We start from the raw sequence: 22,348 nt of genomic DNA on the forward strand, positions 1-22,348 counted from the left end.
CGAGTAGGGGGTGATACAGGTGGGGGTGACATGGGTGGGGGGGTGACACAAGTATGGGGGTGACACAAGTGGGGGTGACATGGGGGGGTCCCGGTGCCTCCTCCTCCTCCTCCCCCTGCTCCCTCCCCAGCCCCACACCGCGTCTGAGCCGGGGGTCCCATGGGCACCCCCCCTCACCTGACCCCCCTCCCCGCCCAGTGGTGGTTGGGGGGGGGCTCCTCAATCGGCTTAGCGCGGCGATTAGGCTGAGCGCGGGGGCTTAGCGCCCCTAATCCCCAAGTTTGGGGGGATGAGGGCCCTGATCCCCCCCTGAGCCTCTAAGCGGCTTGGGGCCGCGGGGCTATATGAGGGCCGTGCCGGGGGGCCACCGCCAGCCCCCCCCCACCCCACCCCGGCCACCGCCAGCATGTCGGAGGAGGAATTCTACCTGTTCACCAACGGCTCGGCGCCGGGGCCGTGGGACGGGCCCCAGTACCACATCGCGCCCCCCTGGGCCTTCTACCTGCAGACGGCCTTCATGGGCTTCGTCTTCGCGGTTGGCACGCCGCTCAACACGGTGGTGCTGCTGGTCACCGTGCGCTACAAGAAGCTGCGGCAGCCGCTCAACTACATCCTGGTCAACATCTCCTTCAGCGGCTTCATCTCCTGCATCTTCAGCGTCTTCATCGTCTTCGTGGCCAGCTCGCAGGGCTACTTCGTCTTCGGGAAGCACGTCTGCGCCCTCGAGGCCTTCGTGGGCACCACCGGAGGTAGGGGCGGCGCGGCGCGGCGCGGGGCCGGCGGGGCCGCCGCGCTGATGCCGCCGCCTGTGCCGCAGGGCTGGTGACGGGCTGGTCCCTGGCCTTCCTGGCCTTCGAGCGCTACATCGTCATCTGCAAGCCCTTCGGCAACTTCCGCTTCAGCTCCAAGCACGCGCTGATGGTGGTGGTGGCCACCTGGGCCATCGGCATCGGTGTCGGCTTGCCGCCCTTCTTCGGCTGGAGCAGGTCGGCACCACGGCACGGGGCGGGGTGGGACGGGATGGGATGGTATGGGACGGGACGGGATGGGATCGGATGGGATGGTCCCATTGGGTGCCATTGGGTGTCATGGGGTGTCTTGGGGTGCCGTCGGGTGCCACCAGTTGCCATCAGGTGTCATGGGGTGTTTTGGGGTGCCATTGGGTGTCATGAGGTGTCTTGGGGTGCCATCGGGTGCCACCAGTTGCCATCAGGTGTCATGGGGTGCCTTGGGGTGCCATTGGGTGCCATCAGGTCCCATCAGGCATCATAGGTTGTCTTGGGGTGCCATTGGGTGCCATGGGGTGCCATTAGGTGTCATGGGTTGTCTTGGGGTGCCATCGGGTGCCATCAGGTGTCATGAGGTGTCTTGGCATGCTATTGGGTGTCATAGGGTGTCATTGGGTCATGGGATGCCATCAGGTGTCTTGGGGTGTCATCGGGTGCCATCGGGTGCCATCAGGTGCCATGGGGTGTCTTGGGATATCTTGGGGTGACCTGGGGTGCTGTGGGGTGTCACGGGGAGCCGTGCAGTGCTGTCGGGTGCCATGGGATGCCGTGGGGTGTCTTGCGGTGTCTTAGGGTGCCATGGGGTGCCATGCAAGGTCCCATGCGGATGCCATGCAGGTGCTGTGGGGTCTCCTATGCGGGTCCCATGGGGGTGCCAGAAGGGTCCCATGAGGGTGCTCTTCATGATGCCATGAGGGTGCCAGGCCACATGGCAGTGCCATGAGGCACCATGGGGTACGGTGGGGTGCCGTGGAGTGCCACGGGGTTACACAGGGTGCTGTGTGGTGTCAAGGGGTATCATGGGGGTACTGCAGGGTGCTGTGGGGATGCTGGGGATGCTGTGGGGCTCAATGGGGTGCCATGGGGCGCCATGGGGATGCCATGGGGTGCCGCGCGGTGCCATGGAGCTGCGCCGCCTCCCCGCAGGTACCTGCCCGAGGGCCTGCAGTGCTCGTGCGGCCCCGACTGGTACACGGTGGGCACCAAGTACCGCAGCGAGTACTACACCTGGTTCCTCTTCATCTTCTGCTTCGTCGTGCCCCTCTCCCTCATCATCTTCTCCTACTCACAGCTGCTGAGCGCCCTGCGGGCCGTGAGTGCGGGCGGCACGCGCGTGTGCAAGGGCAGGGGCTGGGGGGGAGGATGGGAGGGGCGAGACGAGGACGGGGGGGGGAAGAGGATGGGGATGGGATGGGATGGGATGGAATGGGATGGGATGGGATGGGGAGAGGGAAGAAGGGGAGATGAGGAGATGAGGGCTGGAGGGATGGGGCGTTGGAAGGAAGGAGGGAGGAAGGGCTGGTGGGATGGAAGAACAGAGGGATGCAGGGCTGGGGAGGAGGGCAGGGGGTGGGGATGGGGACAGGGATGGAGATGGGGACGGGGACAGGCAAGCAGCACCCAGGGGTGCTGCCCCCCGGGCGCAGGTGGCCGCGCAGCAGCAGGAGTCGGCCACGACGCAGAAGGCGGAGCGGGAGGTGTCGCGCATGGTGGTGGTGATGGTCGGCTCCTTCTGCCTCTGCTACGTGCCCTACGCCGCCCTCGCCATGTACATGGTGAACAACCGGGACCATGGCCTCGACCTGCGCCTGGTCACCATCCCTGCCTTCTTCTCCAAGAGCGCCTGCGTCTACAACCCCATCATCTACTGCTTCATGAACAAACAGGTGGCGCCCGGCGCACGGGGGGCACGGGCTGGGACGGGGACCCCCGGGGAGTGAGGGTGGCATTGGGCTGGGGACATCCAGGGGGCAGGGACACCGGGACACCCGAGGATGTGGGCAGGGGACAGCACGGGACAGGGACAGGAGCAAGAGATGGGGACAGTGTGGTGCTGGGATGGGAACAGGCCCAGGAACGGGGATGGGGACAAGGATGGGGGTCACCACGTTCCCACTGGGACAAGGATGGGGGTCACCACGTTCCCACTGGGATGGGGATGGGGGTCACCACGTTCCGTTGGGACAGGGATGGGGGTCACCATTTTCTGTTGGGACAGGGATGGGGTCACCACATTCCCACTGGGACAGGGATGGGGTCACCATGTTCCACTGGGACAGGGATGGGGGTCACCACGTTGCCATTGGGATGGGGGTCACCACGTTTCCAGGAGGATGGGGACACCACATTCCTATGGGGGCAGGGATGGGGGACCCCAAGTTCCCATAAGGAGAGGGATGGGGGCTGGGGGACACCACATTTCATTGAGATGGGGATGGGGACCCTACGTTTCATGGGGACAGGGATAGACATCACTGTGCTCCTGTGGGGACAAGAATAGGGGACACCATGTTCCCATGAGGACAGGGATGGACGTCACCATGCTCCTGTGAGGACAGAGATGGGGGGACACCACGTTCCCATTTGGACGGGGATGGGGACCCCATGTCTCATGGGGACAGGGATGGGGACACCACATTCCATGGAGACAGGGATGGGGGTCACCGCTTTCCTGTGGGGACAGAAATGGGGACAGCACGTTTTCAGGAGGATGGGGACACCACATAGAAGTGGGAACAGGAAGGGGGGACCCCAAGTTCCATTGGGACAGGGATGGGGACACCACATTCCCATGGGACCAAGGATGGGGGACAGCATGGGGACAGGGATGGAGACACCACATTTCATGGGGACAGGGATGGGGATCACCGTGTCCCCAGGTGGCCAAGGATGGAGGACACCATGTTCCTATAGGAACAAGGATGGCAGGCACCCCATGTTCCTATGGGGACAGGGATGGGGACACCACACTCCCATGGGGCCAAGGATGGAGAGGACACCGCGTTCCATGGGGACAGGGATGGGGACACCATGGGAAAAGGGATGGAGACACCACGTCCACTGGGGCCAGGGATGGAGATCGCCATGTCCGCAGGGGACCGAGGATGGGGAACATCACATTCCACGGGGACAGGGATGGGGACACCACACTCCCATGGGGACAGGGATGGGGACACCATGCGGGCCGGGGCCGGTCCCCAAAGCCAGCGGCTGCCGTCCCCGCAGTTCCGCGCCTGCATCATGGAGACGGTGTGCGGGAAGCCCATGACGGATGACTCGGACATCTCCAGCTCGGCGCAGAGGACCGAGGTGTCCTCGGTGTCCTCCAGCCAGGTCAGCCCCAGCTAGGAGCCACCGGCGCCCGGCCGGGACCCCCGTGGTGGCCGGGACCCCCGGCCAGCCTAGGACGTAGGACAATAAACGCCGCCGCAATGCCGAGCCCGTCTGTGCCTTGGTGGCCCCACGGCACCGTGGGGCTGGGCCCCACGGGTGTGGGATGGGATGGACGCCAAGTGTGGGGCGCTGCGGGGGATCGCAACGGGGGAGCTGTGTCCTGCCCGGGACCCACAAGTGGGGGGCAGGAAGGGAGGTGGGGATTCTGCCCCCTGCCGTGGGGCTGGGGGGGGGGCTGAGACCCCTTCTGTGGGGCACAACAAGCCCCATCTATGGGGCAGGATTGGTGTTGAAACCCCATCCACGGGGCTGAGACCCCATTTGTGGGGCTGGGGTCACACAGAGCTCCCATCTGTGGGGCAAGAGTGGTGCTGAGGTCCCACCCACGGCACTGGGGCAGTGCTGAGCACCCTTCCATGGGGCAGGAGGGGTGCCGTGCCCCCATCCACAGGGCTGACATGGGGCAGAGCCCTCATCTATGGGGCAGGAGCGTGACTGTGACCCCCATCTCTGGGGCTGGTGCTACACAGAACCCCCATCTATGGGGCAGGAGCGTGACCACGGCCCCATCCCGACCGCCCCCGGACCCTCCCCGCGCCCTGCTCCCAACGCTTCCAAATTAAGGCGCCGCGCGCCGGGCCCGGCGGCTCCGTTCCAGGCAGCCGAGAGCCGCAGCTCGGCCCCCGCAGCACGGCAAGCACCGCGCTCCCCACGGCCCCACCGCGCTACGGGGCCAGGGGAAAGCGGGCGGTTAGGGTAAGAGGGCAGGGGGTGGGGGAACGCAGCCCCCTCGCCCCCGACACCGCGGTGAGGGCAGAGCGGGGTGCCCACGGCGCAGCGACAGCAGGGCCAGCACCAGGACGGGTGAATGGAAACGGTTTTATTGACAGCCGGACGCTCGCGGCCGCGCAGAGCCCAGGTCCCACTCCGCAGGGGGTCCCCGGTGCTGGGGGGGGGGTAGGGGGAGGCACGCGCAGCTCCGAGCCCCCCCCCACGAGTTTCCTCCAGGCCAAGGCTGGGTTCGAGTTATATCAAAAGTGTTACTTCAGAGGGTTACATGAGATAGCACGAGTACACAACGCGCAGCGGCCGCGCTTCGGAGCCCGGGGCTGAGCCGCTGCAGCGCCCGCGGCGAGGGGAGGACGGGGTGCTCCGGGGGGCGGGGGGACCGCGGAGCTTCAGGGAGCTTCCCTTCACGCTGCCCCCCGTCCTCGGCCCCGCACGGGGTGGATGAAGGCACTTGGAGCGGCGCTGGGCGTGCAGGGGAGGCGGTCGGAGGCCTCCCCTGAGCCCGGAGCAGCGCCCGAAGCGGCCCCGCGCTCGCTTGCCTTACTAGGAGCGGCGGCGGCGGGCTCTGAAGGCGCGCCAGGAGGGCGGGCAGACGCGGCGCCGTCCCCGGGGTTGTTCGGCCGAGCCGGATCCCGCTGGGGAGCGGAGAAGGGCGAGGGTGGGCCCGGAGTCGTGGGGAGCCGCGGGGGTGCCCTTCGCCTCCTTCTCCTCGGGGCAGCGCTCGTTGTTCTGGGGCTCGCTTTTTTTTTTATATGTCGGGGCTTCGCTTTTTGTTTTCTTTTCCTCCTTCCAAGGCCGCAGCTAAGGACGTACAAAAATCAAAGCTGGGGGGGGAGAGGGAGGCAGGGCGGGGGGGAAAACCCTCAGCGCTGCTCTGGCGCTAGCTCTCGGGATACGTGTTCTTCACTTCACATGGAACCAAAACAATACAAAAATAAACAGAGCTCGTTAGACCATAAAACAAAAGTGTAAATCTAAAAACCACAAAGTGTCATAATGAGAGGTCGGTTCTCAGAACACCGAGTCCCCACTCCTTTGGGGAAAAAAGGAGGAAAAAAAAAAAAAAAAGGACGGGAGAGAGATTTCGTTTTCACCTCATAGCCTGAAATAACAGTCTCAGTAGCGAAAATGTTTCTCATGATAATCCAGAAACTGTAAAAAATAAATTATTTAAGAAAACGGGTTTCTCTGTACAGGTCTTAAAATTCGTCGTGCCGCACCAAGGCCTCCCCGAAGTCCGTGGCCTGGCTCCCCACGAACAGGTCGTACTTGTCCACGATCTCCTCCTTGGTGAGCTTCCCGTCCTGCAAGAGAGCAGAGGGGTGAGCGCCGGTCACCGCGTGCCGCCGGCGCTCCCCGGGGGCATCACCGCGATGCGCGGCCCCGAGCCGCGACGCCGAGCGCCGCGTGCCCGGCCTGGACGTAGGGGCGATGCTCGTGGGGTATCCGTGCACCCCAAAAAGCCGGGGAGAGGAGATTCTGCCCCACCTTGTTCTGGTCGGACTCGTAGACGAGGTGCCGCGCTTCCGCCTCGGCGTGGTCGTAGTCCGAGGGCAGGATCCAGTCCTTGGTCTCCTCCTTGTCCATTTTGCCGTCGCGGTTCTTGTCCCGGAACTCCACAAACTGCTCCCTCTCCGTCTTCACCCACTCGGGCTCATCGGTGTCGCCGTCGTGGCTGTACATGTCACCTGCGAGGCACGGGGCGACCGTGAGCCACCCCCCCCGCCCCGATTTCACCGCGCCCAACCCCAGAAACCCGACGCGGCGCTTCCCAGGAGCCTGGCGGGGCGGGCGGCGCTCCCACCGACATTATTGTCGAGTCGCGCGCTTCTCGCCGCCCTCGTCCCCCCGTCCCCCCCCCTCGCCGCAGCCCCCGTTTCGGGTGTCGGTGCCGGAAGGGCAGCTGTTGGGCTCGGAGGCTCGGCAGTTGGCGGCCGCGCCGAGCGGGAGCAGATGTTCCCTTCTGTCTGGGGCACGCTGCGATCCTGCCCGGCCTCCCCGCGCGCTCGCCTTGAACCCTGAGCTGCTGGGGGGGGGAGAGGGGGAGCAGGCCCCCGCGCACTCACCGATGTACTCCTCCAGGTCGATGAAGCCGTCCCCGTTCTTGTCGATGTCCTCCATGGTCTCCTGCAAGAGGGAGCGAGCGTGGTCAGCGGGGAGCCCCCCCCTCGGCCACGCGGCGGGGCGGGCGGCGTGCCCACCTGCACCACGATGTCCTTCATGTAGTCGTACTCCTCGGGGTGCAGGAAGGCGGTGAACTCCTCCTTGGTGGCCGTCAGGTCGCCGTCCTTGTCGGCCATCTTGAAGCGCCGCTCGTCCCGCACCATCATCTGCTTGTAGTTGAAGCCGTCGTCGGGGTCCGGGTCGTCTGGGTGCACGAGAGGAGAGGCGGCCGCGCCGGGTCAGCTCCGTCGGGGAGCCCGGCGCCGCTCGCCAACCCCGCCGCGTTAATTAACCACCACGCTAATTAACCACCACGCTCAGACACCCGCGGGCTGCACCTATGCTGCGAGGAGGAGGAGGAGGAGGAGCTGCAAGCGGCCCGGCGAGGATGCTGTGCGCCACGGAGCGTGGTTTTGGGGCGTTTCTGGAGGGAAACGGGCAAAGGGGGGAGCTGTGCTGGGGGCACATGGAGCCGCGGGGCGCTGGCTTTGCCCGTCTGTCCGTCCGCCCCCCCCCCGGCAGCGGGGATGGGTAGAGGACGACGCAGCCGAATCGGAGGCTGAGAGGAGGTGAGAGCCAGGCCCGGGCTAAAAAAAGGCTCGCTGCCGGCTCCGCTTACAGCCCGGACAAAAGGCCCGGGATTAGGAAGCTGTGTGCGAGCCGCGGTGCCGGCCAGCCGTTAAATATAGCCGGCGGGAGGTTTTATTTCAAGTCACCCCCAAGGCACAACTAATCCTCAGGTTCCCTGCTCCGGCGCGCAACGCGGCCAGCCCAGCTCGCCTCCGAGGAGCGCTCCCGAGCCGGGACGGGCTCTTGTGCCGTGACCGGGCCCCTTGGGAAGCTCGCTGCCACATGGGGGGGCTGCTTCGTGAGGCTCTGACCCACTTAGGGGGGCGAAGAAGAAGGGGGAGAAGCGGCCACGGCACAAGGGAAGCTTTGTGCGAGGCAGGCTTGGGGCACAGAGCTGAGGAACGGCCCGGCAGGAGGAGAAGGGGAAGCCTGAAGCTCGCCCCGTCGGCCAAACACGGGGGCAACACGAGCGCTTCAGGCTCCAGGACCTGCCAGCGGCGCTGAGGGAAGCCGCCGGTGCCGAGCGGCAAACTACACGCACCATTCATTCCTTGCTTTAAGGGTTTTTTTTTAAGAGCCCGCTGCCTCGCCATGAAGCTGGCAGAGAGCCGCCCCCTGCCCGTCCCGCTTTCCTCGAGGAAAGGAAGATTTGAGGCGGGCCCGCAGGGCCGCGGGCGGCAGCAGCGCTCCTCGCGGGCAGCCAAGGGGCGGGCGGCGCAGCAGCGCGCGGCTCCCACGCTGCGAGCAGGACGCTCTTAACGCGATTAAGGGCTCGGCCGTGCCTTGGCCGCGCGTCAAGGCGCTGCGCGGGCGTTCCCAGGGCCGCTGCTGCCAGGGGAGGAGAAGAGGAGGAGGAGGAGAGGACGGCCTCTGGTAGGAGATGGGGGACGGGGGCAGAACCGTGCCGCGGAGGAGCCGTCCCCGCAGCGGGAGCGAGCAGCCCCCGCGCTGCTCCTTTCTTTGCCTCCTTTTCTACCTTTTCTTTTTGGGACAGTTTTTAAGTTTTCTACACCCGCAGCCCTTAAAACCCCGTTGCGGGGAAGCTCAGAAAGCAGCGTGAAAGCCTTTCACAGCTCTCCCTCCCTGCAGGCTGACTCTGGTGGGGGTGGGTTTCCAAAAACTATAGGGGCTGCGGGTGGGGGGCACCTCAGCTCTGAAGGGCTGAGGGCAGGGCGAGCCGGAGGCTTCCTGCGGCTCAGCTCCCTCAGGAGAAGCGGCTCGAGGGAAGACGGATTAGCCCCGGGGGGCGAGGCAGCGCGCTCCATACGTCCCGCGGAGCATTTGACTATCTTTGGAAATATTTAGCAAATTGAGCTTTATTTCGCGCTTCCGCGCCCGGGGCTCGGCACGCCATATATGTATGCGCTCCGGAGCAGGGGAACGAGGGGCAGAGAAGCGCCAGCGCGCGGCGCTCGGCCCCCAGCACAGCTCCTCCCTGCGCCCCGGGGCCTCCGCTTTCCCCCCCCAACCCCAAAAACGCACCAGCTCCGCGGGCCAGGACCCAAGAAAAAGGCCAAGAAAAGGGGTGGGCAGAACCTGGAGCTGGGGAGCCAGCAGAGACCCTCGCCAATTTACGGGGCTGAGGAAGGGTTTTTGGGCGCCCGGGGAGCCGGCCCCAGGAGCGGCGCCGTGGCGGGGGCTGGGTTTCACAACCAAGGGTGTCGATAAAGCAGAGGTCGCGCCACGCGCCCGCGCTGCACCTTTGGGTTCGGGGCTCCCGCGGCGAGGCCGAGAGAAGGAGCTCGGCTCGCGGGGGGGCTTTGGGGCTGCGTCCCGGGGGGACCTCTGCTTTATGGACCGGGGACCAGCACCGGGTTTGAGCCCTCGCCCCTTACCGAGGTAGGTGCCATATGTCACGTTTCTGTACTCATCCCAGGAGATAAATCCATCTTGGTTCAAGTCGAACTCCTGCCACTGGCGTTCGACACTGTCATACACGTACTTCTTCTGGGCCTTCTTAATCCAGGCTTTCAGCTCCCCCTCCGTCACAAACCCATCCTTATCCGTGTCTATCTTATCTACAATCACTCTACAAAACAAAACAGCAAGTTTCAAGTGCCGGCTCCGCGACGCTTCGGTCCCAAGCGCAGCGACCTACCTAGGATGTAGCCGTAGGTGGCATTTTTATACTCCTCCCAGGAAATGAGGCCGTCCTCATTGAGGTCGTGCCCCTTCCACTGCCGCTCTACATCCTCGTATATCCAGCGCTTTTGTGCAAACTTAATCCAGTCTTTGAGCTCTTCCACAGTTACAAACCCGTCTTTGTCTTCATCTATTTTACTTACAATCTTTCTGTGGGGAATGCAGAAAAATCCAGCACAAGTTAAGGGAAACGAGGCTCTGGGGGGGGAGCGCCGACCTGACCTTCTGTGCCACCAGAGCCCACAACGGGGCTCAGCCCTCGCGATCCGCGGGGCATTAAAACCGCGGGGCATTAAAACCGCGGGGCATTAAAACCGCGGGGCATTGCCACTGTGTTTTTAGTGGTGGCTGCGAGGCAAAGACACCCTGCAGGTGCCCGCCGCCGCTCGGCGCCTTCCAGTCCCCATCTTTGGGGCGGATCCACGAGCTCGTGGCCCCCCAGCAGCCCCCGGGGACCCCGTGGGGGGGGATGTTCTGCTCCCAGGGGAGCCCCCCCTGACGTGAAGCAGCCCCCGGGGAGGGCGCACAGCCCCAGCAGCCACGCGAGGAATGCGGCGAGGCGCTGGGCCCCGGCGGAGCAGCAGGTGGGAGCGGGGCCGGGCGCTGTCATCGCCCCGCATTTAGCTCCCGCCTCGCGCTCTTCTCCTCCCCCCATCCCGGGGGCTTCGCTTTTAAAGCCGGCCCCGCGATGCCACCTGCTCCCAACACCCCGAGGCGAGCAGAGGGACGGGGCGAGGGCGTTGCGAGCGCTCCCAGCTCCTGCTGGAGCCTTCCTGCTCGGTCCCATGTGCCGTTGTAGGGACCCGGGGCACCGCGGCGGCATTTAACGCCGGGCACGGCTCAGCTCCCACCCCCTGCGCATGCAGCACGGGACGAATTAATCCCTCCGTGCCACCCCTCCGCCCCCAAAACCCGCAGGACAGCGCCGCGGCCCCCTCCCCAGCGCCGCGGCAGGGCGCCCCGACGCACGCAGCATGCTGAGCACCGGCGGTCCCGAGCGCCGGCCGCGGCACCGCAACGCCAGCCGAATTTTGGGGCTCCTCGGGGGGGGGCCGCCAGGCAGCCCGCACCCATCCCTCGTGCGCCCGCGGTGAGATCAGGGCCTGGAGCACCCGGGGAGCATGCGGGGAGCACCCGACGCCGCAGTCCTTCCACGCAAAGCCGCCTCCAGCTCCTCGCCCTCGGCCGTGGGGGCTCCAAGGAGCCGAGCGAGCGCGGCACAGCCCCGACCCTCGCGGCTCCTGGGGCGCGAGGCGTGGAAACCGGGAGGGGTTTTCATGAAAAAAGGGGGAGGTTTGTCACGAAAACGGGGCTCCGGCACCACGCACCGGGTGCCCGTAGCCGACGCCGGGGGGGGCTTCGGGGAAAGAAGCAAGGGGGAGAGCGGCTGGTTGCGGCCCCGGTGGCTTTTCGGGGAGCACCGCACGGAACGGCACGCCGTGAGGCAGGGAGCCTGAGGAAAAAAGGCTCGTTTGCTTAATCCTGCGCTCACAGCGAGAGAACAAAACCCTCCCGGGGCTGAGGAAACGTGTCGGATTGGCCTCCAAGTGAAAACACCAAAATGTTGTGTTTTTTTTTTGTCCAGGGCTCGGAGCAGCCCCGTTAGAAAAGTCCCAGTGGAAGCCGTGCCCCGGGCCGGGCCCCGCTGGCAGCGCCTCCAGCAGATAACTGCACAGCCACGGAGGCAGCGCGCCGAGCCCCGGGGTTAGGAAAACAAGAGCCGGCGGGGGAGGGCAGCCAGCGTGTTCCTGCCCCTCCTCCCGGGGCTGATTCCCCCCCCCAAAAAAACCCCGAGCAGGGCGCGGCGCTGGCCCCGGGCCTCCCCACGTGGGAAAGGCGTCATTTTGGGGGGCTGCTCGGGAGGTCGGAGCCTCCCCGAGCCAAACGGGAACAACTGCGCCGGCAGCTGCGGCGGCGGAGGCAGGTGGCAGCGGGAGGCGCGGCACCGAGGTTAATTTTAGAGTTAATTGGAAAGAAACGCTCCCTTTTTGTGATCCTGGGGGGGGGGGCCGGGCACGTGCACCACGCAGCGCCAGCTATGGACGGGGAATTTGGGGGCCCTGGGGGGCTTCCTCCAACCTCAGGGCGTGGTTTTGGGAGCGTTGTTGGGCAGGGACCAGCACGTGCTCGCAGCGAGCCGAGGCGAGCTGGCAGGAAGAGCTCAGCACCCCCCCGAGCGCCCCCGACACGCCGCCGTTTCGGGGCTGCCCCGTGGCGCCACGTCCCCCTTTTCGGGGGAGGCTTTTTTTTTTTTTGGGGGGGGTGTTGGTTTCCTTACCCCAGCCTCTCCTTGCTCTCCTCCGGCGTCAGCTGGTCGAAGGTCTTGGCCTCGTCGGCGCCCAGGAAGGCGTCGTGGTCGTAGTCGAAGCTCTGGGCGTCGTCATGCACCTTGTCGCTGAGCTGCGCCTCGTGGTGCACCCGGTCCTTCTTCTCCGTGGGCTTGGCCGACACGCAGGCCACCCCGAGGGACAGGCACAGGAGGAGCTGCTGGATGCTCATGGTGAACGCTGCGCCTGCGGGGCACGGGGAGGGGGGGGGACGCTCAGCGGGTCGCCCCGGGGGTCAGCCCACGGCCCGCGGCCGCCCCGGGGCGCTGGTCCCGGTTTGGTGGTCCCGGGAACGGTTGCCCAGCTCCTTTGTGTCGTAATTAACGGTAAAAGCGGTGCCCGGATCCTTCGCATCGTGGTTAATGGCAGGAGTGAGGGCTGTCCTCACAGCCCCAGCTCTGAGGGGACAGAACCGAGCCCCCGGTACGTGGGGGAGGAGGAAGAGGAGGAGGAAGAGGAGGAGGAGGAGGAGGAGGAGGAGGAGGAGGAGGAGGAGGAGGAGGAGGAGGAGGAGGAGGAGGAGGAGGAGGAGGAGGAGGAGGAGGAGGAGGAGGAGGAGGAGGAGGAGGAGGAGGAGGAGGGATCAGCCCCGTGGTTGTCCCAGCGATGAGGGATCGGCCACGTGGCGCAGGGAAGCCGCGCTCACGGCCACGAGGTGCGAGGAGAAGGGGCTGAGCTCACGGGGACACACTGAGCACATGGACGGAGCCGTGTCCCCAGGGGGTGAGACCCAAGGAACGCCCCGCACAGAGCCCCCAGGTCCTCCCCTGCCTTCGTTAGCTAATTAGGGGTGCCTGACGAGCCCCTGGGCAAGAGAGCCATGGAATCACAGAACCGTTAGGGTTGGAGAAGCCCTCCAGGATCACCTGGTCCAACCGTCCCCCTCCCACCAATGTCACCACCAAACCATGTCCCCAAGCACCACGTCCGACCTCTCCTTGAACACCCCCAGGGACGGTGACGCCACCACCTCCCTGGGCAACCCGTCCCAACGCCTGACTGCTCTTTCTGAGCAGAAATGTCTCCTCATTTCCAACCTGAACCTCCCCTGGCACAACCTGAGGCCGTTCCCTCTGGTCCTGTCACTGGTTACCTGTGAGAAGAGGCCGACCCCAGCCCCCCACCCCTTCCTTTCAGGCAGTTGCAGAGAGCAATGAGGTCTCCCCTGAGCCTCCTCTGCTCCAGACCAAACCCCCCCAGGTCCCTCAGCCGCTCCTCACAGGACTTGTGTCCCAGGCCCTTCCCCAGCTTCGTAGCCCTGCTCTGGACACGCTCCAGGGCCTCGACGTCCTTCTGGTAGCGAGGGGCCCAAAGCTGAACCCAGCACTCGAGGTGCGGCCTCACCAGAGCAGAGCACAGATGATCACCTCTCTGCTCCTGCCAGCTGCACCATCCCTGATCCCAGCCAGGATGGCGCTGGCCTTGCTGGCCACCTGGGCACGCTGCCGGCTCACGGTCAGGTCACCAACCAGCACCCCCAGGTCCTTTTCCTCTGCACAGCTTTAGAATCTCTCTGCCCCCAGCCTGTAGCGCTGCGTGGGGTTGGTGTGGCCAAAGCGCGGGACCCGGCACCGGGCCGTGGAAGAGCCCCAGCAGAATCACGGAAAGGCTGGGGCTGGACGGGACCCTAAAGGTTACCAAACCGCATCCAACTCCTGCCGTGGGCAGGGACGCCACCCACCAGATCAGGTTGCTCAGGGTCTCAGCCAGCCTGGCTTCCAACACCCCCAGGGATGGGGCATCCACAGCTTCCCTGGGCAGCCTGTGCCAGGGCCTCGCCACCCTTACTGCGAAGAATTTCTTCCTAATGTCTAGCCTAAATCTCCCCTCTTTCAGTTTAAGACCATTCCCCCTCATCCTATCATTATCCACCCAAGCGAAGAGCCCTTCCCCATCCTTTTATCAGCCCCCTTTAAGCACTGAAAACCTGCAAGGAGCTCTCCCCGGAGCCTTCTCCTCTCCAGGCTGAGCACCCCCAGCTCCCTCAGCCCCACAGCAGAGGGGCTCCAGCCCCTGCAGCGTCCTCCTGGCCCCCTCCGGACCCCCTCCAACAACCCCGCATCCTCCTGGCGCTGGGGGCCAGACCTGGGTGCAGGACCCCAGGCGGGGCCTCAGGAGGGCAAGAGCAGAAGCTCACCGTGTCCTGCTCCCGGCTCTGCGCTCCTGGGTCCCCAACGGAGCGCCCCAAAACCCGTCTCCACCTCCAGCAGAGCCGTGCCCACGTCCCTGGTGGGCCCAGCCCAGCTCCCTCCCCCCCCCCCGGGGTGCAGAACCTGTCCCTAACGCCCACCCCGCTGTCCCCCCACTCCCACAGGGAGCACCACACCGCTCCCCTCGCCCCAGGGGAACCCACGGGAGCGGAGCGGGGCCCCGTTACACCGAACACCCCGGGGCTCGGGGCCCTTCCCCCCGGTGCCACGTCCCCCCGATCCCCGTCCCCCCCCCCCCCCCCGGTCCCTTTCCAAGGCCCCGACCTCTGCCGGTGACCGCGGCGGGCCCAAGGCCAGCCAAAGCAAACAGAGGGGGCACGAGGACGGACGGACCGAGGGACAACCGGACGGACAGACGGACCGAGGGGGGTCCCAGCGGCTCGGGCCCCCCCCCCGGTGCCGGTACCGCCACCGCGGGGGGGGGGGGGGGGGCTCGGGGCTGCCCGGCAAGCCCCGGGGCGGGCCCGGTGACCCCCACGACCCCCTAAATCCTTTCATTTCACCCCAAATCCTCTCATTTCACCCCCAAACCAGCACCGGGGGTATCTCCCCGAGCGCCCCCCCCCCCCCGTTGCCATGGCGACGCCAGGCCCCAAGCCCGGTACCAGGCCCCGGGGCCGTGACCAGGCCCCCGCCGCCCCATCACCGCCCCCCCCCCAGCCCGGGACCGCCCCCCCGGGACCCCCCGGACCCACCGGACCCCCTCAGCCCCCCCTCTCGATCCCCCCCCGCCCCCCGCCGTTACCCGCCAGTGCCGCCGCCGCCCGCTCTCCCCTCCCGCTCCGCCGACCGGAAGTGGGCGCCGCGCCACGCCGCTCGGCCTTCCCCTCCCGTCACCGGCCAATCGGAGCGCCGCTCCTTCCCCGCCGCCGCCACGCGCGGCGCGCCGATTGGTCCGCCCCGCCGTCCGTCACGCCCACCCCGCCCTCCTCTCCGCCTTCTCTTCCCGGCCCCGCCCCCGCCCGCCGAGGCCCCGCCTCCCCGCGCGGGATGAGGGCGCTGATTGGCTGCAAAGCGCCACGTCCTCACGCGCGCGCCGGCAGACGGCCACGCCCCCCGGCCCCGCTCCGCCACTGCGCAGGCGCGGCGGGGGAGAGGGGCTGAGGGTGCGGGTGGGGGGGCGGTGGTCACGTGGTGCGGGAAAGGGCGGGAAGAGGCAGGCGGCGGCCGCGAGGGCGGCGCCATTTTGAGGGGGGCGGCGGCGCCATTTTGAGGGGCGCTGAGGGGGGAGCGGGGGCACCGCCGCCGCCTTTTCAGCCTTCCTCACCCCGCTGAGGTGATGCCGGCTGCCAGCTCTCTGGCAGCAGGGTGCCGGAGGCGTCCTGAGGGCGTTCTCTCCCTGCAGCACCTGCGGAGTGAGGGGAGGTGATCACCAAGATGGCGCCCGCCCACCTCACGGGGCGAAGTCTGTCAGGGTGAGCCTCAGGCAGCGCCATGCTGCCGAGACGCGGCTTTTCCACAGTTCATAACCCTAAATCCCCTAAATCCCCAAAATTACACAATGACAGAACAGCTCAGGTTGGGACAGACCTCGTAGATCACCCAGGTCCAGCTAAGAGTTAGGAGAATCTTAGCAAATAGAGCTAAAGAGGATGCTCTCTATCACACAATAAAGGGGATGTTACCCAGCCAGCCTAAAACATAGAAGATGCTCCCCATCCCACAAAGCAGGAGATGTTATCCATCCCAAAACACAGAGGATGCTCCCCATCCTACAAATCGGGATGTTCCCCATCCCAAAGTGTGAGGCATGCTCCCCATCCCACAAAGCAGGGGATGGTCCCTGTCTTTATTAACTGTTGTGCAAATTAATTACAGCAAGAAGCCTTGGGCCCCTTACCAAGGTCAGTCTCTTGGTAAGAGCGTGACTGAGTCTGCGCAAAGACAAGAAGTCAACCGGTGGTGGCGAGGAAGAGTCACCAACCTTCATCGACCGCCGCCAGGAGACACTACACAAGGCAGGCGGGAGGAGCTGATGGAAATGACTCCTTGGAACTAATTTTAATACGAAGCGGGGACAGGTTATGCATATGTATAGCCGCACTGTGAAACTCCATGTGTATATAACTCTTTACTGCGTATAACCATGGCAAGTTGCCGCGTCGGGCGGGCACGACTTTGGTGGGACTACCCCCCGTGCTGCCCAGCGCTGAATAAACACACCTACTTTACAGTCCTACTGATTGCGGAGTCTATTTTCTGCAAGTCATCAGCCCGTGTCGTGACAGAGCGGTGACGCCGAGCGGCACCGGCCGTGTCACCGTGGCGGGCGTCCTGCTGGGAGTCCTCGTCACGCTGCGAGGCGCCATGACCGCAGCGGGCCAAAAATAAACACAAGCAGTACAGGGACGCTACGCTGGTGAGCGGACGGCAAATTTTACAAGTTTAAGTCCATTTTGGATTAAAACCGCTGCGTGATGTTAGAGCTGTGTGGCACGAGGTGATCCCATCGGGAGGGAATGCTGCGCGGTACCGAAGTCCAAGCCGGTCATCCATTTTACTCGATCGCCCCGGAGCAGCATCATGTTGCTATTTAATTCCGCACTGCCTCAGCGTATCATGACACATCAGCTCGCCGTTGAGCCCCGGCCAAATAGCGCTATCGGTGAGGTCAGGTCTTAATCACGTCGGATGAGATGCACGCGTCCACATCTGCGCTGGCCGTCTAGACTCCCGCTGTAGTCACTGGAAAGAAATAGGCACTTCCAGGGCATGATTCATCTCATCCTAGAGTAAATGCCTAAATTAGGTCAGAGGAATTGTACCCTCCGGGAGCGTTTCTCGCTGGGCTCTGGAGGGAGCTGGGCTTCGCGCTCCATGGCAGATGCTCGCGCTGGATGCTTGCAGTAAGATGAGACGATTCCCACCCTTTGTGTCACGGTGAGCAATTTCGCAGGCTGCTCCAGCCAGCTGACATTTTAGAGCTCACCCCGACTGTTAGCTCACGAGCTGAAAAAAATGTATGTGAAAGTTCCTTGAAAAAATAGCACTTTGTCACGTCGTTTGGTTTTTTTTTCTTTTAATCTCTGTAGTGCTGATACCAGAAGATAATAAAATAACCACATTTAAAACGACATCGCTCTTTCAAATCATGATCTGCACCGGCGATGGGTTGTGTGAGACTGTGTGTGTGGTGCAGCTGGTCCCGTATCAGAGGGCTGTGGGCAGAGTTTAAAATCGGGAGATTTTTTAAAATGAAAGATGGTTTTTTTTAAAATGAAAGGGGGTGGGGGGGCTGTCTGCGTGTTTTAAAAACGTTAATCGTTGTGCTTTCAAACTTTTCTTTGCACACGGGGAGGCTGGAAACTTTTTTTCCCCTTCCTTTTTGTTACGGAGAAGCTGGCATTGTTATAAAACCGGATTTAAAGGCTCGAAGGGAAGCTCCTGGTATCGCACGGCTGCTGATAAGCCCCCGAGTGCCGGGAACACGCCGTGAGATCCTGCCTGGGTGTGGCGAGGGCAGGCTGCGGGGAAGAACGGGGAGGTAGGAGCAAGGAGCACTGGTACCAGCACCGTCCTCTGCAGCGCATCCCAGCAGGATCCCACATGGAGCAGCAGCCACGGCACGGCCCCGAGCTCGGCGAGGGGCCGCGGGGCGCGAGGAGCATGAGAGCGCCGTCGGCCGCGCTGCGCGCCCGCGAGGCCAAGGGCTGACGCTGCCGCTCAAGCCCCACGGGGGTTTAGCAGTGACTCAGCCCAGGCTCTGCGCTGGAATTCTGGCTGTGCTCTGATCGGTGTTGGTCCGGCAGAGAGCACAGCGGGGAGAACGGAGCGGTAATTTGAGGCTCCTCCCGTAGTTTTCTGGCAGGAAGGGTACGTTCTCCCTAGTGACCCCTCCGAGGAGGTTAGGGTGCCCTCTGCTTTGCACCGTGACGGTGTTGCTGATAAAAATCTCCACCCGGATCCATCTGGGCACAAGCTCCCGCTGCGGGTGGCCGGGCCGCGGGCTCGCGAGCCCCCAGGGACTACGAGCTTGCCCCGCTGCTCTGGCCGTCCCACAGCAGTGCCTGACAGCTGTCGGGTCAGCTTTCTACTCTGTCCCCATCGCTCCTCGTTGCAGCTCTTCGTTACAGCGTTCCTCACTGCTCGCAGGACCCTCGTGTACTCCCCTTGCAGAGGTGCTCGTGTGCAGGATCCAAGTCACGTCTCCTTCACGATGAGCTAACAAAGCGCTGGCTCCAAGTACCTCGTAAAAGGCATTTTCTCCAAGGGTCGGACCATTTTCATAGATTCTTTTTTTAGTTCTTCCAGCCTCTCAGAGTCCCGTAAAAACGCTGACACGCTGCAGCTGGATACCGTGCTCTCCCTCCAGCGTTGTGCATGAGGTAAAACCCACCGCCCTGACTGCTGTTTTCCTGTTTCAGGGTTCCTCATCCCTCGATCCCGCTGGTGTCGTTTTCTCAGCGCGGTGCCGTTCGGCGGCACTGCCTGGAGATGTTTCCTTCCTCCTCAGGTCTCGTCTTGCTCATGGCGTTATCTGTAACGGGTGCGGGCACAAGACCACGGCTTCGCACAGCTCCCACTTCGTTTCTCAGTAAATAGAATCCCGATGTTTGGAGGTGCTGGACGCCTGCTAATTGCACCTTTAACCTCTACCAGAGGCAGCGGACTAGGAGAGGCGTTACTCATTAACCACCTTCTGGCCGCATCCTTGTTTGCCTCTTCGCCGTGCGCCCCGCGAGCGGGCAGGCTCGGGGCGGATGACCTCGGTGCCGGTGGACGTTGCGAGCTCGCCGTGCCGGTCGCCTCGCCCTCGGCCGCCGCTTTGGACGCGGACCAGGAGCCGCTTTCGTTTCGAGCCCCGGGCCCTCGGAGCACCGGCGGGACGACGAAGTGAAGCACAGCCCGCGTCGCCGAGCAGCTGCCGGAGCGCGGCCGTGGCTTACGGCCGGTGCCGCGGTGGTTGAGGCAGCGGGGCCGTGACGAGGTGCGACAGCTGGGAAGCTCGGCCGCGGCGCGTCCCGCTGGAAATAAAGCGCCCTTTGTCAGCGCGGGGCCGATGCGGCAGGTGCCTCGCGGGCGCCCGCTTCGGGGCGGCCTCGCTCCCTGCCGGCGCCGTGGGAGAATGAGGAGCGTGAGGCCAAGGACCGGCTCCGTGCCTCAGTTTCCCTCCGTGGGAGCTTCCTTTCGAGGCTGAAGTCGGGTGAAAGGAATCTCGCCGCCACGACCAGATTTGTAGGCAGAACCGGAGGATTTTGCCGGGCGACACACCGCCGCTCGGGCACAAATGAAGATGGGGACGGCCGCGGGGTGGGGGCACCTTCCCCCGCCCACCCTGTGCCTCCTTCCCTCGGCGCACTGCAGCATCCCACGCCAACACACGCAGCGCTTCAGGCACCGAGAGCCCAGACAGACGGACACCGAGGGCCCGGACAGACGGACACCGAGGGCCCGGACAGACGGACACGGCCCCATCCCACCTGTACACCCGGTGCTGTGCCTCCCTTGGGAGCGGTGCCAGGAGGGGACAACGGGAGAGCACAAACCAAAGCCCGGCCTGCGGGGCGAAGGACGTGCCCTCGGGCACACAGAGCGACCAACGAGCGGCACGCGGCGAGGCCGAGGGGCCGAGGAATGCCCCCGTTAATCCCCCCCGCGCCGCCAACAGCTATTTCGGGAGGCCGCAGCGGGCTCGGTGCCGGGGCGCTCCTCCTCCTGCGCCGCTCGCCCGGCGCTCGGGGAGCCCGCGGCCCGCAAACGGTGGCCGAAGGGAGGACGGGAGTCCCCGTCCCGCAGCGGGAGGCCCCCGCCGCCGTGCCCACGCGTGCCGCAGGCTCCTGGCCTCCGGCCACTCCGTCCTCCCCGCCGCGGCCGCCTGCCGGCGCTCCCAGAGAGAAAAAAATCAGGGGGAATTCCTGCTCCCGGAGCAGATTGATTTAATTAAGGCTGCTTAAACCAGGAACCTCGAGCTCAGTCAGCGAGCAGGGGGCCTGAAATTAATTCCAGTTCAGCGGCACTCCAACTCTGCTCGATTCCGGCGTTTTCTTGTGGAATCGCCCGCTGCGGGCGCTGGCCCCGGCGCTTCTACCCATGGCCGTGCTGCTGCTGCTGCTGCTCCTCACGGGGCCTGGGAGCGTCCCCGAGGTCAGCAGCGCGCCGGTAGCGGTGCCGGCGGGCCCCTCGCTCCGCGGCCCCTCGTCAGCGCGGCCGCCTGGGTGCTGCGGATGATCTTAGAGGCCAGGAAGCTGCAAACAACCGCGCTCTGCCCATAAAAAGCCACGGGCGCTCGGCGCGGGGGCGGCGCGGGCCAGCAGCGCCTGGCGGTGGGGGAGCGCGCCCGGCACGTGCCCACCCCCCGCGTCCCATCATCGCCGCGGGGGCGAGGGGAGAGCCCCGAGACGTGGCCCCGATCCCCTTGTGTGCGTTGTGGGGTGCCCCCCAGCCGCCCACACACGGGGACGGGGACACCCAGGGGGGCTGCACCCACCCGTTTTCTGCGCCTTGGGACCCCCGGTGGAGGTGACTCCTGGCCGGGCTGTCGGTGTGTGGAGGCCGGCAGGAGCCGCGATGTGGCACGCAGAGTGCCACGTCTCTTGTCACCGAGTGCCCCACGGGGACACGGCCACGGGACCTGCACCCGGCAGTGGTGTTAGAAGGGCGCGCAGCGCTCCTAGGCAGGATGTGGGCAAACGCAGTGATGCGAGCGGGCACGGCCGGCCTTCCTCGTGCCTCTACCACCCTCCAACATGCATCTTGTGGCTCTGGGCTGGGGTGTCCCTCCTCACTGCCCGTGCTACAGCGCCACGCCGTAACGAGCCGGGGCCCAGATGGCTGACGGGGACACGGGACGTGGCTCAGGCCCGGGGAAATTAAAATTAAATCAACGTGGCGCTCCTGAAATTTGGGAGGATGGGAAAGTGGTGGGCACCAGGAGGGTGGCGAGCCCACAGAGCTTCCTGGACACCTCCGGGGCTGCACCGGGGGGGGAGCGGGCACTGGGGTGGGAAGGGGAGCGGGGACATAGGGGCAGGATGGCGGGGAGGGAGATGGAGGGGGAGAGGGGAGATAGAACAGTAACGGTGAGGGTGGGGAGGGGGAGGGTGGTGGTGGTAATAATATAACGGCAGTGATAATAACAGTGGGGGGAGAGAGTGGTGGTAATGTAACGGTAATGATGAGGATGAGGAGGGTGGTAAGGATGTACTGAGAATGATGAGGAGAATGAGGGTGAGGATGGCAATAACGCGACGATAACGATAATATTGTGAACGTAATAGAACGGTAACAACAGTGGGGATGGTGAGGGTGATGAAGACGATCATAATATAATAGTGGGAATGATAAGGGTGAGGATGGTGGTAATGTAATGGCAACGATAATGAGGAGGATGAGGATGATGGTAATAATATAATGATAGTGATAGTGAGGTTGAGGGTGGTAATATGATAAAAATAATAATGAGAATGATGAGAATGAGGATGGTATTATAACGATGTTAATGAGAATGAGGAGGATGATGGTAATATGGTAACGATAACGAGAATGATTAGGATAATGGTGGTAATATAACGATAACAGTATCAGTTATTACTATACTGCTATCAGTTATAACATAGTGGGAGTGACGAGGACGAGGGCAATAATGCAGCAATAACGATACTAATGAGGATAATGAGGTGGTTGGTAATAATGTAATGGTAACAGTAATGAGGATGATGATGGTAATATAACGATAACAATACTAATGAGGAAGATGATGGTAATATAATGGTAATGGCAATAATGATGTAAAATAATAATGTTATATATAATATAAATAATATAACAAATAATATAAATAACAATAACATAAGCTAATAGCAGTAGCGATGCTGGCAATACAAAACACTACAAAATACGAATTAAAACGCCAGCAATAACAATCAACCTGGGCCTGGGCCTAGGCCTCAGGCCTGGGTTGCCGCGTTGCTAGGCAACGCCCGCTTCCCCAGCCGGAAGAAGCGGGAGCCGCCCCCGCTGCCTGACG

The 22,348-nt window shown here is 64.0% G+C and overlaps 2 protein-coding genes across 3 annotated transcripts; one reads left to right on the forward strand and one right to left on the reverse strand.

Moving 5' to 3' along the window:
• Positions 1-406: 406 nt before the first annotated feature.
• Positions 407-5,813, forward strand: OPN1SW (opsin 1, short wave sensitive; the record flags this gene model as incomplete). The annotated part of the gene is made up of 5 exons (XM_083841045.1): positions 407-749; positions 818-986; positions 1,935-2,100; positions 2,435-2,674; positions 4,014-5,813. 5 exons carry the CDS (start codon positions 407-409, stop codon positions 4,134-4,136), a joined length of 1,041 nt encoding a protein of 346 aa, XP_083697171.1. The 3' UTR covers positions 4,137-5,813.
• CALU (calumenin) lies at positions 5,047-15,251 on the reverse strand. 2 transcript variants are annotated; one of them, XM_083840948.1, is made up of 7 exons: positions 15,128-15,251; positions 12,124-12,358; positions 9,539-9,732; positions 7,172-7,338; positions 7,037-7,097; positions 6,459-6,658; positions 5,047-6,274 (listed from the first exon to the last, which is right to left on the reverse strand). In XM_083840948.1, the coding sequence occupies exons 2-7, from the start codon at positions 12,342-12,344 to the stop codon at positions 6,170-6,172; spliced, it is 948 nt and encodes a 315-aa protein (XP_083697074.1). In that variant the 5' UTR covers positions 12,345-12,358; positions 15,128-15,251; the 3' UTR covers positions 5,047-6,169. The 2 variants fall into 2 exon arrangements, with proteins under 2 accessions (XP_083697074.1, XP_083697075.1); XM_083840949.1 differs by lacking the exon at positions 9,539-9,732 and adding an exon at positions 9,802-9,995.
• Between the last annotated feature and the right edge of the window lie 7,097 nt (positions 15,252-22,348).

This window comes from Anser anser, assembly GCF_964211835.1.
Source record: "Anser anser genome assembly, chromosome: 1".
NCBI classification, from domain to species: Eukaryota; Metazoa; Chordata; class Aves; order Anseriformes; family Anatidae; genus Anser; species Anser anser.

Bases quoted from the DNA above. Each gene is read 5' to 3' on its own strand.
- CALU (XM_083840948.1), bottom strand. From the start codon at position 12,344: ATGAGCATCCAGCAGCTCCTCCTGTGCCTGTCCCTCGGGGTGGCCTGC. The intron at 6,659-7,036 runs GTGAGTGCGCGG...CGTGCCTCGCAG, and splicing joins CGACCTGGAGGAGTACATCG to GTGACATGTACAGCCACGAC. The intron at 6,275-6,458 runs GTGGGGCAGAAT...GCTCTCTTGCAG, and splicing joins ACGAGTCCGACCAGAACAAG to GACGGGAAGCTCACCAAGGA.